Source organism: Tachypleus tridentatus, chromosome 7 (assembly GCF_004210375.1).
Source record: "Tachypleus tridentatus isolate NWPU-2018 chromosome 7, ASM421037v1, whole genome shotgun sequence".
Classification (NCBI taxonomy): domain Eukaryota; kingdom Metazoa; phylum Arthropoda; class Merostomata; order Xiphosura; family Limulidae; genus Tachypleus; species Tachypleus tridentatus.
The window spans coordinates 134,877,584-134,896,200 of NC_134831.1; the positions used below are offsets into that span (position 1 = coordinate 134,877,584).

Here is an 18,617-nt window from a genome sequence, read left to right on the forward strand (position 1 = left end):
ATTTATTCTTTTGTTTTCTAAGAGTAAAAAAATTGAGAGATTTCAACCTCTCTTTATATGACAACCCCTTCATCCCAGGTGCTATTATTGCAAACCTCCTCTGAACTCTTTCCAACAATTCAATGTTCTTCCTAAGATAAAGAACCTAAGACTGAACAAAATGTTTCAAATGTGGCCTCATTCCTGGCACATACAAGAAAATTATAATCTCTTTCGACTTGTATTCATTATTTCTGTACATACAACTTTCAATCCTGTTCACTCTATCACTAGCAATAACACTCCTTGGATGGCTTTAGCAACTGATCAACCATTACACCAAGATCTTTTCTTATTTGTGACATTGTAAAGATTATTCCCATCCAAGTTATACTTATAATTGAAATTATGATAACTCACATATAACATTTTGCATTTATCACAATTAAAACCCACCTGCCATTTATTTGCCCAACTCATTAAATGACCTGAATCCTTTTGTGAAGCAACAGTGTCCTCTTCATAGTGAGCAACACCCAAGACCTTGACAGCATCAGCAAACTTGGTGACCATTTCTTCATCTCTGTTGTTGATTTAAATAAAAATAGAGCAAGGGGGCCCTAAGGCTGAGACCTAATGCACCCCACTTTGAATGAACTCTATTTGCAATAACCCCTTGCTTTCTTCCACCTCGCCACTCTTCTAAATTGCTAATTTATACTCTAGAGTAGATATTCGCTTTTACAGTGCACAACTGCAAATGAATGGGACAATTGGATCCTATGTTTACACCAAAAGTGCAGAGATAAAGACAGAGCGACAAATCAGTAAATTACTTACTATGCCTTTAAAAATAGTAAAATAATATGATGTGTCCACATATTGCTGTATTATTAAGTTCTATAACCACTTCACCATTACTCTCTAAAGAACTTTATTCACAGAAATGTTAATTACTAATAAAATGGTTTAAATGCTCTGGATAAAAAAACATCTTATTGTTTCAATTAATAACAATGGATGCACATTTAGAAGCTCAATATCCCTATAGATAAATTAAATAATTCAATATATAACACAAATTTTGTTCCTGGATAGTATGTGTTATTTCTCAATTGCTTATGTTGGAAAAGTACAGAAAATGGCCATTATTCCCTTCAAACTTTGCTTTTGTGACCTGGATAATGAAATTTAGAAATTAACCTATTTTCTATGTAAAAACAGGCAAATTTGCACATTTTCATTTACATAAGGTCTGAATTAAAACAACATATAAATCAAGATTTACATGTATTTATAATAAAGTTATACAAAAATGAACAAAAATGTTTTGAAGTGAGTAGTTTTCGAGATTTACTGTAATGTAAATCACTTTCAAGTATCAGCCCCCAAATATAATCTTCCATCATGTTTTCCTGATATACTTCTCTCTGATCAAGTCATTGAGGTCTCTTTGGTTGGGGTAGTATGGGTTTCTCTCACCAGCTGCACCTCTGAAATTATAATTTGGATCTTCAACATCTACTTCCTCTTCTGATTTGCTGCTTTCTTCTGAAGATGGATGCTTTCTCTCTGGCAGAGTGGTTACAGGGAGCTCAGGGCAGTGTAGCACTGGTGCAATGGATGATGGAAAGTCTGGATACATGATAGAAGATGCATTCTTGTCAGCCCAACATTTGGAAGGGTCCACCATGCAGAAGTTGCAATTGCTTGAGTGGTTGTGGGTTCACACCAAATTCTTGGAATAGCAAACTTAATGGCTCTCTTTTCCCTTCTGTACCATCCTGAAAAAGAGCAAAATAAAATTGTTATTAAGAAGTTTCAGCCACAGCTAGCATGTAAGAGGTTTATGCAAAATATTGATATTTTTTCTATACTATAGGAAATTTAAAAACTAAAAGATATTTACATTTTAAAAGGTATAAATTTGTATAATATAAAATCTTACTCTTCAAGCAAGCAAAAATTGTCCATCTTACCTCCTAGAGTTCTTTCTTGCAGTGCTTGCAGATAAAATGAGGTGCCCAATGGTTTGTCTTGATCCCTGGTAGGCATGCTGAAATATGCTTTGTAGGCTTCACACATTTTAGCAGATGCTGTCACAGAGTACGTTTTTGCTCTTGTCTTGATAAATGATTTTATCAGAGATGGCATTAAGAAGCTGCAAGCATTCTCCAGATTCATTCTGCTGTGTTCACTTAGGCAGCTAGAACTAAATTGAAGTGGTGAGCCCCTGTATATATATTACTATGGAATTTTCTAGAAAATTCTAAAAGGTCCTTGAAAATTCTTGTAAGTTAGAGAAAATTCTCTATCAGCTATTCAGTACTGAATCTATCTGGAACATTCTGGATAATTGGTAAATTTGAAAATTTCATTATCCAGGTCACAAAAGCAAAGTTTGAAAAGAAAAATAGGTCTTTTTCATTTACTTTAAGCATAAGCAATTGGGAAATAACACTTTCTGCCCAGGAACAAGAAAAAGTACAAATATTGTTACATAGTGTAATAACAAACGTATGTAAAAGAAACTTGTATCATTATTTTATTTATTTCCTCTATGTAAAGAAATGATTTTCCTGTTTGATATCTACATATTTTTAACATTTCATTAGGTAACTGAGCCATTCCTCTTTATTCATAAGGATCACAGACTGAAAAAAAAGAGGCATTATATGTGGTTATATTTTACAACTTTCTCATTCAGTATCGTTCACCTTCAAAAAAACTCCCTAACAGTTTCCTTCAAAGAGTAGCAAATCAAGTTTCAGACTAAATTTTCTTTTCCATTCATAATTCCAGCCATAAATACAAATAACTTAGTTTTTGCTTTAACTTTATACTGAAGTCTTTCTATGAACCCTGCTTGCACGTATCATAATCCTAAACAGTTTTTCGTGTCCAAAACAACTTTATCATTTACAAATGAAGATTTAATTCTAATAAACCAAGTTCCTTTGATAATTGTATGCCTAAATCTTCATAGTATATTTTAACATTTGGAAATATACAACGTCTTCACTATATTTCAGTGTAAAAACTGGAATGTTCACCAAGTCAGGAAAGTTCACATACTTGTTTTCAACATACATATTTTACCAATCTGTGCTTAACTTGATTACAGTATGTTTTGACCTTACTTATGCTTTTATCACACTATTATGACATTTTGTTTTCCCTCAGGTGCATTGATTAATCTTACAGATAACAATAACAGACACAGATGAAAAAATAAATTAAAATAAATGGTTTGGTTCGTTTTGAATTTTGCACAAAGCTACACAAAGGCTATGTGCACTAGCCGTTCCTAATTTAGCAGTGTAAGGTTAGAGGGAAGCAGTTAGACATCGCCAAACTCTTTTATCCAACAAATAGTGAGATTGACTCTCGCATTATAATGCCCTTACAGCTGATTTTGCTCAAGAAATATTTCAATGTGTACATTCCTATAGATAACTTTACCAACTTGTCTTTTTGGACCTAAAACTTGGTGCACAAGACCGTGTACTCATACTGCCGATACTGACAAAACCTCACACACATAACAGCACATGTATGGTACCGTATATAAAGAACTGAGTACGTTATAAAATAAAAGCCACACACAGATGAATCCTACAATGACAGCAACAAATTTTTTCTCTATTTTTTTACCTCAAGAGAAATACTGCACATGGAGAATGTGTTGCCCTCCTATTAGTGAAGGAGCAGTCCAGTGCTGGTTTGCACCATTGCTTGGTGCAGTATACATTATAACATATAAGGAGGGAGGGTTTAGTTTGGTTTGAATTTTGCACAAAGCTACACAAGGGCTATCTGCACCAGCCATCAATAATTTAGCAGTGTAAGACCAAAAGGAAGGCAGCTAGTCATCACCACCCACTGCCAACTCATGGGCTACTCTTTTACCAATGAATAGTGGGATTGACTGTAACATTATAATGCCCCCATGACTGAAAGGGCGAGCAGTTTGGTGTGACGGAGATTCGAACCCTCGACCCTCAGATTACAAGTCGAGTGCCTTAACCACTTGGTCATGCCGGGCCTGCTGTTATGAAAATAGTCTTAAAGAGCATCTATAAACTGTGTTAGTTGTCAAATATATAAATATTTAAAAACAGCTATAAAACAACTAAATATAAATTTTTAATTTGTATGCCCTTGACAGTTGCTTTTTTTGTAATTTGTTCTGTGCATGATATTCATATAAAAATATTTATGCAATCTTTCTTCACATTTTTACACAACAAACAAAAGTGTATATCTGAAGTGTTTCTACACTCTCCATTCCTTTTGTGATCAAGGTTAGGCAAAAAAAAAAGAACAAGTGTTATTTATAACTGGTAACAAGTTTTTTGGTTAATCCTTAATTTGAAGATTACAAGAAATACTGTTTTCAACCAAAATCAATATTAGTTTTTTTCTAAAATATAGTTAATATATTTTCATGCAATTTTAGAAGCAGATCATTGACAAACATATCTTTTCAGTATTTAAATCATTTTTATTAAAACTTACAACATAAAATAAATATAACAGATAACACTAAAGCACAAATATTTTTAATTAGCACACTTTCTTAATGAACACTGGTTCTCCTCTTTTATTTATTAGACACACTTGACAAACCATATATTTATATGGTTCTATCGTATTGTATCCTCATTATTTGAGACAATTATATCAGCCCATTATCCATGGATAACACAGATCTATACTTAATATTTTGCAATTGAACTGAACTTACAAAAACATGCTCAATGGAAAATCTAGACATCAAAACACTTTACAAATCTCAAACATGCATATATAACCAACATTAGAGCATTTTGTACACAAATTTGTTGTTATCCATGGAAAGTTTGAAACAGTAAATATATTATAATTCCTACACAAATTTGTAAAATATTATTTTCATAATGAAATAATTATACTTATGTCATGAAACATTAATATGTGAGTAATGTACTCATGTTGGGGTCCCAGAGTTTAAACATTTCACAAAATACCACCAGTGTTAAGTTTTGAAAATCTACAAATGCTGACAACCTGTAAAAGCATAAAACTAATAATATAGTAAATCTAATAAAATTTCAAAAAATGCATAGAAAAATAAATTCTGAAGAAATAAGTGATTCAGCCAGCTTTTAAATAAAGTGTATTTTTCTGCTTTTCACTGTCTCAAGAATGATAAATTAGAGATAAACAATCTCAAATAAATTCTCACAAAATGAGATACAAGTTTTTAAGCCTTTTTCTTGTACTTTATGAATGTTAAGTAGTAATTATCATAGTTAACAAAACTGTAAATACCACCCAAATATCTAGATTCTATAAATACAATATGCATGGATTAATTCCATGTTAAGATACAACTACTAAGAAGTTTCACAGCACTTATTTAGCTCTAAACTATATTATCATGTGTTTACAAAGAGTAATATAAAGAATTGGGAAATATAGCGATTTTTTTTAAAATTATCATCTTTATAGCATTCTTATTGACTAACCTTTCCACTGTTAAATTTCATGAAAACAGGTAGCATTACCTTATCATTTAAGTAATATAAATTCACAGTAGAGTTGAGTTGGTGAGATGTGGCCTTAGTCTACTGGTAACAGAATTTATTTTGAACAGAGACAAAAACAGTCCTAGTTACAACTTTAAAACATTTTCACTGGGTCAGTACCTCAACTTTTTCTAAACCATAATCATAAATGTTGCATGTTTACTTACATGAATTGGTGCTAAACTGTAGTAGAATAAATCTTGTGAAGAAGAGCATGCCAACTGACATCCACATCACAACTTTGTAAAAGCAGTATTTCTTGAAATTTCAAACAGTATATGTCAGGTTGAAAAATACATTAATTGATTTGATTTCTTTTAATAATAATACTGAATGCTGACTACCAAATGTTAGTAAGTTAGACCACAAAATATTAAAAGATTTTTCAGTAAACCTGAGCATACAGTAATAAAATACAGTAAAGAATGTAGTAAAACTATATCTGACAAATATGACAACTAAAATAAAGCAGATAATATTCTAAGTGAAAAAAACCAAACTTGTAAAACTACATCATGCTTCTACCTAAACTAAGCAACTTAGTTACAAAGATATTATCTGAAATTAAAGATGTTCTGTAAACAGAATGCAGTCATCCAATAAATTTAAGTGTGTTGTGAATGTATATGAGGAATATTATCTCATTAGACTAGTAATGTTAGAATAATTTTGTGCTTGTTAAAATAAAATTGGAAAGTTTAAAGAATGATAAGGCTCTCGAGCCAGATAATATTTCTTTGAGAGTTTTAAAGGAGGTCAAGGTTTGGAAAGATGAGCTACTTTGTAGAATGTTTTGTAAAGTCCTTGAATAGTAGACAAGTAAAAACAGATTGGAAACTAGCTAAGGCTGCTCCTATCATCACAGGATGCAACAGTAGTTGTCCCAGTAACTATTAGTCTTCAAAGTTGTGGGAAATGTTTCAGAAAGTTCGATAAACGATAATTTACAATCATTTAACAAAGTTTATCGTTTTATTGGATGGTCAACATGGTTTCAATAAGGGAAAATCTTGTGTTACAAATATTTTGACATGCTTTTAAAATGTTACTGCATATCTAGATGAGGGAAGGTGTAGATTTGGTATACATGGATTTTCAGAAAGCATTTGAAAAGGTGCTACATGAAAGGTTTGTAAAGAAATACATCTCTATAGGTGTGGGAAATAAGTTAACTAACTGGATAGATGAATGGCTTAATGGTGTGTGTTTTCTTATTGCAAAGCCACATTGGGCTATCTGCTGAGTCCACCGAGGGGAATCAAACCCCTATTCTAGCATTGTAAATCCATGTACTTTCCGCTATACCAGCGAGAAATATGGCTTAATCAAAGGAAGCAGAGGGTTATAATAAAAGGAGTTTAGTCAAAAACTGGATTAACGTTTGGCAAACCTCAAGGCTCAGTCTTAAGACCATTGCTCTTTTTGATTTACATTAATGATATAGATGAAGGAATGGTCAATAAATTACTTAAATTTGCTGATGATATCAAAGTCTTGGGTGTTACAGGTTGTTAAGAGGATACTGCTACTTTGCAAAAGGACTCAGATCATTCATTGAGTTAAGCAAATAAATGGCAGATGAAATTCAATTACAACAAATGCAAGACATTGCACATGGGTTATCATATAATTTGAATTACATGTATAATATGGATGGGAGTAACTTTAACAGTGTTATGAAAGAAAAGGATATGGTGTAACAGTTAATCAGTCTTTTAAGCCATCCAAGCATTGTGCTGTTATTAGTGGTATGGCAAATAGGAATTTTTAGGTTGTATTTACAGAAATACTGAACATAAGTCCACCAAGGTTATAATATCATTGTATAGGTCGTTGGTACGTTATTTTGAGTACTGTGTTCGGTCTTGGGTTCCTTACTTTAGGAAAGGATTCAGAGGAGGTTTACTAAGATGGTACCTCATATGAATGGGTTGTCATATGAGGAGAAATTGAGATCCTTAAAATTTTCTCTTGAATAAAGAAAAGTAAGAGGGGATCTTATTGAAGTGTTTAAGATCGTAAAAGGACTTGGTAATGTTGATGGATCAACATTTTTCATACTTAAGAGCAAGAATTACAGAATTAGGGGACACAAATATAGATTTAGGCAAGGTAGAAGCCATTGTCAGCTGAGACAATTTTATATTTCAAATAGGGTGGTTGGCCTGAGTGTTGTTGTTGAGGAAGTAAATTTGTGCGAGTTTAAAAGAAAGCTTGATAGATATGTGAATGATAGGAGCTGGTTTTAAATTTTGTTTTTTAATAGTTTTTAGTTTGGCTTAGAGGATGGAACAGCCAAGATGGGCCAAGAGGTCCTTTTTGTCCCTAAACATTATGCAATGTTATAAACAGCTACCTACAAGTACTCACACATTTGTTTATCTAATAATGAATATTCTCTTAGACAGTTTGTAATTTTCATGTGAAATACAAGAATAAAAAATTTACCTTGCTAACATTCTTCCGACAGAGGTCATACAGCTAACTGCTGAAACAGTACATCATGGTGTAGAAAATGATATTTGAGTACCTGACAGTATGACCAGATTTCCAAAGTGAAAACCAGGACAGCCCAGCCTTTGCTTCTAATTTCAAGATGGTCATTACAAATTTAAAACAATTCAACTTTAAAAATATTGAACTGTTTCACAGTATTCTCAAATATATTAACAGTGATATTGTTTTTGAAATCATTTTGACAACTTTTTTTTTGGTGATAGACACAAAACAAATTAGCAAAAACAGACAAATTATACATTTAAGAAATCTCTTGTTATCCACTTTATCCAATTTTTCTTTAAAGAGGCTACTTTATAACCAAATTTATTTAAATATCCACAACGTTTCGAAATATACTACTTTTAGGTTTTAGCATTACTTTAAAGCTTTTCATACATATTTTTCTGAAAAATGAAGGAAGCTTAGAAGTTTGGTTTTTTTTGTTGTAAACCTCAGTACACACTGTGTAAATTGTGTTTTGAGGATAAGCAATGCTATAACTGTTTCCACATTCAGATCTGGATTTCTCACCATGCACTGAGGAATGTTTGAAAGAGTTTGGAATCAGAATGTGTTACAGCAATGAACAAGTTAATTAGACCTTTTGCAGTTGTAATTCAATGTGACTGACAGTTTGATGTATTTATCATAAAATCATGACATTTTGTGAAGCTCTAGAATTTTTCTGGGGAACACTGGGACAAGCTATCAAAAAAACTGGACATTCCAAGAAAAACTGAGATGTCTGGACACCTATTTCCTAAGAAAGTATCTTTAGAACTTGTTAACTTTGTTACTAGATGACTGTATAGTCTATTAATTCTGAAAAAGAACAATTGATATGATCAAATACATGCAGTAAGTGCAGATTAAGGAAAGGTCAGTTTCATTTCTAGTTGATTTATCCTAATGTTTTTTTATGATAAATATGTTTGTAAGATTGTCTTGGATCTTTCAAAATCTTATACTATAACAATGACACTTTCGTAAGGCTTAGATCATTAAGACATTTCTGTTACTTGATTACCTGAATGTAAACATAATTATATTACTTTTACAGCAAAACATCAGCAATACCATCAAACTAATTTTCTGAGATGCCTTAATTCTCAACAAAAATAGTATATTTGAATGTGGAAACTAATGCAAAAACATTTGCAAGCATATACATTACTTCTGACAGTTTGTACCAGTAATATTTAACCTTCAAATTACAAGTTAATAATATCAAAATTAGTGACTGGTTTGGTCATTACAGTACTTAGAAGATGGGAAAAAAACAATAAAACTGTATTTCAAAGATAATTTAGAATTACAGCATTCAAACAATACATTTTTTGTGCTCACCAGTTTACTGCTTACATAATAATTGTCATTTGTAAACGTCTTTTTCCCAATTTGTATCAAGATTTTTGTGAAAGTCCACAGCTTTTTGCAAAGTAATTTATCTACAGGCTGCAGACCTGTTTTCAGTGCATTGTTAACCCTACTCTCACGTATATGTGCCAGGTTGCATGGTCAATATTTGCATCGAACACAAAAGTTATAGATGCAGTTATACTGGGATTTTTGTTGAAACAAAAGCAGTTAACAATGTAGGCCATTCAAAAACATTAGAATCAATTAGAGGAGGACAAGAATACTGTGAAGTAGAAGGAATAGTAAGAATGAGGTACTTTGTTTTTTTCATTGTAAGCATTTTCATTATTTTAAATCATTCAGTGATTACAAACTCAAGATATAAATGAACATGCCATAATAGCAAGAAGTCATAAAATACAGTTGAAGAACATTTATTGTTGTTTCCACTAAGTCAATAGTGTGTTGTAGATACAATGCAAGTCAAGATTAAAAGGTAATGAACTTGAGCAAATTTAGCTTTGGTTGCAAAAGGCTATTAATCAAGATGAAAAAAAATATTTAAACTAAAGGACCAGAGCCTACATTTATGGAAAGTTTTATAAAAGGAATTGGTCCAGTGAGTTTTTCTAGTTCAAAGTTGCTCCCAAAAATACTACAATTTCTGAGGACTGACTAATGATTTTATTGCAAGTACAAAATAATTTTTTCATTAAATGTCATAATAATATGAGGAAGTTCTTCAGGAGAGATGATTTTCTACTGGTGTTATGATATGTAGCTACACTAATAAGGAAACGATCCCCAGGCAACTAAAATGTTAAGTACAAAAAGAATATGTGTGAACAGTATTACTCCTACAGGCTTTGTGTTACAAAAAGAATATGTGTGAACAGTATTACTCCTACAGGCTTTGTATTACAAAAAGAATATGTGTGAACAGTATTACTCCTACAAGGTTTGTATTACAAAAAGAATATGTGTGAACAGTATTACTCCTACAAGGTTTGTATTACAAAAAGAATATGTGTGAACAGTATTACTCCTACAGGCTTTGTATTACAAAATGAATATGTGTGAACAGTATTACTCCTACAGGCTTTGTATTACAAAAAGAATGTGTGTGAACAGTATTACTCCTACAGGGTTTGTATTACAAAAAGGTTTCCTCATTTACAGTATGTATTCATATATACACCCAAAGTTAATTTGTATGCATACTGTCATATACAACTTACAATGTCATTTACCAATTTACATGTCATTAGTGATTACAAGGTTACATCAATTCTATTACAAGATGTAATGAAGCATGAGGGTGAAAATAGTCATCACTTGTTTACATTATTTTGAAATTCAGACCAGATCTAATGAGCACTGTAGTTCCTCCATATAAACAGTCTAAAGCCACAGCTCACTCAATTCTGTAATAAAATTTATAAGATCATAAAATAATAGCTGCATTTCTATGAGTGCAACATACATATTTAGATTATAACTTCAGAAATATCTATTCAATAACAAACAATTCTTCTGACTAACAGAAAGTTTGGTAATTTATCATTTACTACAAATTAATATTTTGGTCATTAACAAAAGCATGTTAATTCTGCCTACAATTTTGTACTTTATTATTTGATATTTGTGAACTTGAAACATACAGTTTGAACCTTTCTCTTGCCTTAGTTAGCTTTAAAAAGTGTACTTGTTATATTATTTCTGTTTTTAAATGGAAAATAAAAACTATGCTTTAAAGATCAAACTTCAGTGAACTTCAGACATTACACAAATCAAATGGCATATCCACGTACATCAGATGTTATCTCTACTTTTTTTCAAGTCTTTAAGACACATATACAAGTAAAAAGAAACATGCAAGTAATCTGAAAAAGGAATAGGTCTGTTCAACAATATGACTAATCTAAATGTTTACTGAAATTCACTCTAATGAATAGTTAATGATCACAGAAACTTCTTAAATTGAGGCTAATAAAAATCATGCTTTCCATAGCTTTGATCATAAGCTTGCATTTATATATAAAATTTTATAGTTTGATTTCAACAGTCTTGGAGCTTATATAAAATAAATAAATAAATAAATAAATACTCTTCACATTAGTATTTCCTTTTCAAAACTATACTTGATAAGCTGCAAACTGTACTATACTACCGAAGTTATCCATCATCTTAGTTGTAAAATGAAAACAATTAATCAAAATATAAGTACAAGAATTTATTATTTTAAGTACATGCAACTGATTTATTTGTCAAATGACAAATTGAAAGAGCAAGATACTTAACCTTTTAAGATATGCATTTCTTTACTATCTTTATCTTGGTGTTACTAAACAAAATCAAAGGAATTGAGTTTTATTTTATCTATATAATACATTAAACTACATAGCTGTCAACTACAACTTCACCGAAATGGAGAGTGCTTGCTTATGTGTGCTTCTTGGAATTATGAATTCCATCAAGTATTTGATAAACAACTGTGCACAATATAGCCAAGAATTCTCTCATTAATACAATAACCATATATCTTTTTTTCAGACAGGTTAACAATTATTATATAAATCTTTTGGTGTTTTGATTAGATTTGTTTTGTTTGTTTGTTTTGGAATTTCGCACAAAGCTACTCGAGGGCTATTTGTGCTAGCCGTCCCTAATTTAGCAGTGTAAGACTAGAGGGAAGGCAGCTAGTCATCACCACCCACCGCCAACTCTTGGGCTACTATTTTACCAACGAATAGTGGGATTGACCGTAACATTATACACCCCCACGGCTGGGAGGGCGAGCATGTTTAGCGTGTTTTGATTAGAGTACATGAGATTAAATTTAGATGTAACTGAAGTGCATCTTGAAGCTGTTACACAAAAAGCTGTGTAGAAACAAAAACAACAAAAAGAAAATACTGATTAGTACATAATTCTTCAAACCAAGTCTCCCTGAATACCAGGAATTCTAGCCTTGGTAGTATTCAGTTGAGCTAAGCCACCTCCAAGTCCAAGATCACTGTCATATACAGTATTGTTCTAGAAGAACAAGATTGGTGTTAGTTTTGCACTCAAATGATCAGCAATTATATTGTAAGAATCTACGAGCTACTACAAAAAATATTTATTTCACATGTGAATACTCATCTCAACTAGAATCCAAAATTTATAAATTTTCAAATTTTATGTGACCTAGAAGAAAATATATTCAGTCAAACAAATTACAGTAACAGAAAAAAATTAGGTACAAAAATCTTTGTAGTTTCCTTTTAAGAAATATTACTGTTTTAAATCAACAATTATTATTTTGTTTATAATCTAACCAAATGATGAATAAAGTGTACAAATAATGTAGTTACATATTTATTATTAAAATCAGTGAAAGAAAACTTAATGCTTAATTAACAAATTTAATTAATTATAAACTAATAAACACCATTTAGGGCAATCAACATTACACCTTTTGATATTCTAAAGTAAAAGTGATGATCCAGCAGGTTACTAAACAAGATGTTCTTAATCTCACTGTGATGTAGCATCACATCTGTAACCATTAATGATAATAAAAAATTATGTCAGAATCACAAAATATGAAACCAAACAGCCAGAACATTTTCAAAAGATAAAACTTCCCTCACAAAATCTATCTTATAAAAGTGTTCAGATTAAAGACTAATTACTCTACTACGTTCTTAGGCCTTTCTAGACACTTTCAATTCACAGAGTGGAAAGTGGTGCTCACTTATAGACTTGTCTCATGAAAAATGTTTTGCATTACAATGTTGCATCATTGTATTTTAATGTTTATAATAATAATAATAGAAAAATTAATTGAAACTCCAAGCTACATTTTGCAATGAATAATAACAATCTTTTCTTACTCAAGAACTGGTCAGCTGGACATGATAAAACATATTTGTAAATGTGTGTATATTTTATGCTAAAATAAAAATGCAAAATGTACGATTCATTGAAATTAAAAAAAAAGTTTAACAGTGAAAGCAAAACACAATGAAATTAATAGAATATATTCTTAACTCTCCATTCTTAATTAGATCAAGTGACAATTATTGTATGTTTATCAACATGGAGAAAATATTAAACTAAGAGAGAATGATGTAGTTATATTAATAAGATCAAAAAACAGTCATGTTACTTTATAAAATAGTATAAATACTTGAAAGTTAAAAATTGACTGAAAAAGCTGTAAAACTCCAGAGCTGTATGTAGAAAAACAGACCAAAACAAATCAATAAACAAATGTATCAACATGACATTATATACAAGTTTAGAGTAAAATTTTACTCAAGAAGTACTTTGAAAATATATAAAAACTATATAAAAACTCAGAAGAAGTTATGTGAAATTAGTGAAATGGATGACAGAAGCAGTAGAGGAAGAAAGTGTAAATTATTCAGAAGTTACATCAAGTAACTGTGGGTAAGCTCTTTTTGTGGATGTGAAACTGTTAAGAAATTATGCTTAGGACAGAAAACTGTACCAAAAAATTGAAGTGAGTATCAGTCTTGAAACAAAGAGCTAAGAAAGGTGGAAAAGGGTGCTCTTTATAGATTAATTCAAATTGAAATTGTCTGGTAGCAATTGTTTTTTCAATACCAAAGAAAAGAATGGTTTGACAATCAATGTGGTGAAGAATACTTAGGGACCAATGTAAGTGTGAGCTATGTTTCAACAAATGATGCTGGAGATGTACAGAAAAAAAACTGATGTCACCCTGATTGTTGATGGTTAGATGCACATTCTTCGCCATCATATAATTCCCTTAGGAACAAGACTTATTGAACAGGGATTCATCTTCCAGCAAGACAATAATCCCATTTGCAGTGATATACAAAACAAAACTGATGTCACACTGACTACTGATGGGTAGATGCTAGATGCACATCTTAGCCATTGCATAATTCCCTCAGGAACAAGACTTATTAAACAGGGATTCATCTTTTAGTGAGACAATGGTCTTAAGCATGCACAAAATGTGGGAAACCAACACCTGAAAGGAAAAAAGGCCAATATAATGCTCACAATCATGGCTTGGTCTGCAAACATTAACAAAATTATTAAGGTTGCATGAGCTTATACAGGAAATTAGTGGGTCAAAATGCTAACAACACATTTTACTTAAGTTACGGATAGTAACACAAGTCATTTCGAAGAATATTTCACTATTAAACGTTGCCAATCTTATGTGTTGTACTAATAATAAATTAACCATTTATTGGCAATTACTCATTCTTTCTAAACTTTGTAATGTGTACTGTCTGTTTGTTTCCACAGTTACTTCCAATGCTGTTTATGTGACTGTTAAAATGATTATATCAACAAGAAAAATGAAGTCAACACACATTCAATATTATAAACGCTATGCACTAATTACAAAAAAAAAAAGGTAATTGCTTTTGGAATATTTTATTCATATACCTTTACATAAATTCTGTATAATCTATAATACATCCTTCAAAAGGTATTGCAGAATTTAAAACTTCAAAAAATATTAAAAAAAAAAATCAAAAATAGGAATTTTGCATTTTTTGCTTAAATTTCGAGATTTTATTTTTGTACTTAAAAGAATCTTAAATAGTAGCAGTAGGTATGTTTGATTTACTTGTTTGTTTGTTTTGAATTTTGAGCAAAGCTACATTAGGGCTATCTGTGCAAGCCGTCCATAATTTAGCAGCATAAGACCAAAGGAAAGGCAGCTGGTCGTCACCACTCACCGCCAATTCTTGGGCTACTCTTTTACCAACGAATAGTGGGATTAACTGTCACATTATAACACCACCATGGCTGAAAGGGCAAGCATGTTTAGTGCAATTAGGATTTGAACCTGCAACCCTCAGATTACAAGTTTAATGCCTTAACCACCTGGTCATGCTGGGCCTTGGTTTACTTACTTAGTTGTTAAAACAGGAAATGACAGAAGAATGCACACCTTACATGTACAAGTCAGACAAGTAAATGTGTCTATTAAAAAAGAACTGGTGAAAAATCAATGCAAAAAATATTCATATTCAATAATCTTAGATAACATATTTAAGCTATATGAAAAATATTTCTGTGCTTTGGTACAAAATAAAGAGTAAACATGTGATAAAAGTGCACATTTAATGCTTTCTAACCTTCACAACTTCTTCATATGAAGTTTTGGCTGTCAACACTTTGCGTTTCCACTGATGTGGCCTTTAACCATGAAGAAGTGATATAACAGTTAGTGTATAAATACACTACAAATAAACAAAGTTAAATACTCCTAATACATCTAGAAATTATTATAAAACTGGAGTCTTACTGTTTGGGGAGGCCCATATGGGGCAGCACCATTTGTTCCTTCAATTTCAAACTAGTTGCAAAAGAAAATATTTTCAAAACATTAACCAGTTGGAGAAACATCTGCACATTAGGTTTATTAAGCACATGAGACTAGAAATATAATAACTAAAAAAAACATTATGGCTCTAGTAAACACCTACCTGCTTGCACGATGTATTATCATAATTACATTTTTAAAAACATTTCACCACAAAATAATATAAAATGAGCTAAATAAAAGGTTATATACTTCCTCTAAACTATCAAATGAATGATATAATATTACTAAACTTCCTTTAAAATATTAAACAGGGAATTATAAAACTAATTAGACTCTTATAATGAAGTTACACACAGCAATAATTTAGAACTAGCCAAAAATTATATTTCTTTGGAAAAAAACTATTTTCATTTAACACTTGTTTCCTGGGAAAAAATGCTACAAATTTGAAAAAAAAAAAAGCCTTCCATTCATAAATATGTATTAATTAGATATATTTTAAATTTTGATGACAAAGGAGATTTGATCAGTTTTGTTTTCACTTCATGATACCAAATTAATAATTAAATCAATGACCAACCTTGGCAGATGACTTTTGATGATTCTTCCTACTGCCTGAAACATCAATATTATCACCTATACACACATCTACATCAGAATCTTCAACAGTGTTGTTCGTAATGTCCTGTAAAAACAATCAAGCTGTGTGAAAATTTATTTCTCCATAATTTTTAAACTAACATCATTAAAATTACAATTCTTAAAAACATACACATTTCAACTTTTGTATTCAATGTACATGATCATTCACATTGACATAAATTAATACTTATTCAAAACAACAGAGAAGCTAAACAAAATTGCTTTTTTTTAATTCTTTTATCACAATTTATTCTAGAACTAAATCTTTGTGAGTAGAACACAGAGATTATTACATTATATCAACTGCAACTGTGATAAAAATACACCTTAAGAAATATAACTAATAAACTATAATTAGCATAACACAAGTTAAAAATCACTAACATCGACTGACTTTTCTTATGGTGTCATTCTCGAACTTTCTTGATAAAACTTTCAAATTACAATATTTATCTGTTTAAAATTCTAGATATTTTAAAACAAAAACCATCAGTTTTCAATTCAATCCAAATTACCAACATTGGCTTTAAAATCATTTTCCAAAAAGAGGATTTTCAAGTTTTGGTATTAAAGTTGCCCCAGAACCACTTCTGTACAAGGATTACAATCTTAATATTAATCATAGCCTATAAACTACAGTATCATAGTTTATAATAATTACAAAGTAATCAAAATTTAGGTATTACTGTGTGTTGGACCAGTTTGGTCATTTGAAGTTAATTTAAAACATGTCTGGGACATTACTGTGGTTTGATTTTTATAGTCACAACAGACTGATTGAAACTTTATTGGAATATCATTTTGTTGATGACTCTGTAGTAACCTCTGGTTAATAAGAATTTAGCTTGGGGCACTGCTGTTTTGTGCTTCATATATTACTTGTGCAAGAGAATAACTAACACTTACCTTATAAATATTTTTATTGTGGACATTGCTTAATGAAAACTTACATGGGACAACTGTTGTGTTGTGGTTAGTATACGTGCCAAAGGGAGACAGCAAGAAGGTAGAGTTTCTATAAGAGTAGGCTGACTATGCGTCAGAAAAGGTTTCATGTACCTAGATTACTGTTAAGGAATTTATAAATGTTCTCATGGGAATTAATAACACAATAACAGACTTTAAACACATTCTACACGAGTTTCATGTTAAGAAACAAATTGCATCATTTAGTATTTATTAAACTGCATGAAAACATTGAAGTATATAAAAGAGCATTTGCAAGTCTAAAACTTTATTGATAATTTGAAGATTACAGATATATAATTTTCCTGAAAAACAATGACAACTGTAAAATTCAGAACTTTGTAGTTAAATTTTCCAATACACAAAGCAAGAAAAGAAAAGGATACATCACATCAAAGTTGTACCATTTTCTGACTAACCAAGCCTTTTCATGTGGTGTTCTTATTTCCATTCCTGGTGGCGGACTTCTGAGATCAGTTGGAGTTGATACTTCAGATGTCTTAAAAACAAAACCCAGAAATATGTAGATCCTTTAAACTTTTTTGTGAATACCTATAAGAATTCTTTTCAATATCTTCCTCAAATAACTGAAGTTAATCCTTCCATGTGAGAATAGATATAACAGAAATTGACCTAATTAACTTGTTGGTTATCTGTAATATTCTACTCCAATCTCAAAACTACTATTAAAAGTTAATTTAAAATTATTTACAAAACTTTTTATTTGTTCCTAAAATACAGTCTTAAATATATCTTATGTAAAAAATGCATTTTACAATATAACCCAGTATCCTACTTATAAGTAATAATGATATAAAACTGAATAATACATCAGGTAATATTTGATACAAGTCAGTCTAAGTATTATGAGAAGTTTCTTAGTCACCTCTACATCCAAATCCAATGATTTTGGTATGACCAGCATTTTACAAGATGACAAAAATCCTTACCACAAGGATTGAATTAATAATGAATTAATTATATAGACTATTTAAATGCTAATTCAACCCTCTAAAATATGAATAAAAAAAAGAAATGTTTTAGCAGACAGATAATGTTCCGAATAATGAATCTGTTGAAGTTCTCTCAGTTTTACCTTTAGACAGATAACTATAGCTTACCTATACTTTGTGAAGAGTTGTTTGTAATTAAGCACAAAGTTACACAATGGGCTATTAGTTCTCTGCCTACCATGGGTATCGAAACCTGAATTTTAGTTTTGTAAGTAGACAGACATAGCGTCGTGCCACTGGGGGAAATGGAGAGTTGTATTGGTT

At 30.9% G+C, this 18,617-nt stretch overlaps 3 protein-coding genes across 6 annotated transcripts in view; all 3 read right to left on the bottom strand.

Moving 5' to 3' along the window:
* LOC143256658 (eukaryotic translation initiation factor 4E type 2-like) overlaps positions 1 to 5,783 on the bottom strand; it is a 30,492-nt gene extending 24,709 nt beyond the window's left edge. The window contains exon 1 of the mRNA XM_076514157.1: positions 5,717 to 5,783. Coding sequence (XP_076370272.1) covers positions 5,717 to 5,718 — 2 coding nt within the window. The 5' untranslated portion in view covers positions 5,719 to 5,783. The remainder of the gene's footprint in view (positions 1 to 5,716) is intronic.
* LOC143256659 (uncharacterized) lies at positions 1,422 to 2,309 on the bottom strand. Its single transcript, XM_076514160.1, has 2 exons — positions 1,959 to 2,309; positions 1,422 to 1,763 (listed from the first exon to the last, which is right to left on the bottom strand). The coding sequence occupies exons 1-2, from the start codon at positions 2,161 to 2,163 to the stop codon at positions 1,564 to 1,566; spliced, it is 405 nt and encodes a 134-aa protein (XP_076370275.1). The 5' UTR covers positions 2,164 to 2,309; the 3' UTR covers positions 1,422 to 1,563.
* Positions 5,784 to 10,694: 4,911 nt separating the features above from the next.
* LOC143256655 (sodium/hydrogen exchanger 6-like) overlaps positions 10,695 to 18,617 on the bottom strand; it is a 49,023-nt gene continuing 41,100 nt past the window's right edge. For 2 of the 4 annotated variants that reach the window (XM_076514148.1, XM_076514145.1), the window contains exons 14-18: positions 17,727 to 17,839; positions 17,325 to 17,433; positions 16,313 to 16,417; positions 15,712 to 15,762; positions 11,626 to 12,443 (exon numbers count right to left, since the gene is read on the bottom strand). In XM_076514148.1, the coding sequence (XP_076370263.1) occupies positions 12,342 to 12,443; positions 15,712 to 15,762; positions 16,313 to 16,417; positions 17,325 to 17,433; positions 17,727 to 17,839 (480 nt within the window). In that variant the 3' untranslated portion in view covers positions 11,626 to 12,341. Of the gene's footprint in view, positions 10,832 to 11,625; positions 12,444 to 15,541; positions 15,603 to 15,711; positions 15,763 to 16,312; positions 16,418 to 17,324; positions 17,434 to 17,726; positions 17,840 to 18,617 lie in introns of those variants that run through there. The other 2 variants (XM_076514146.1, XM_076514147.1) reach the window with 2 other exon arrangements.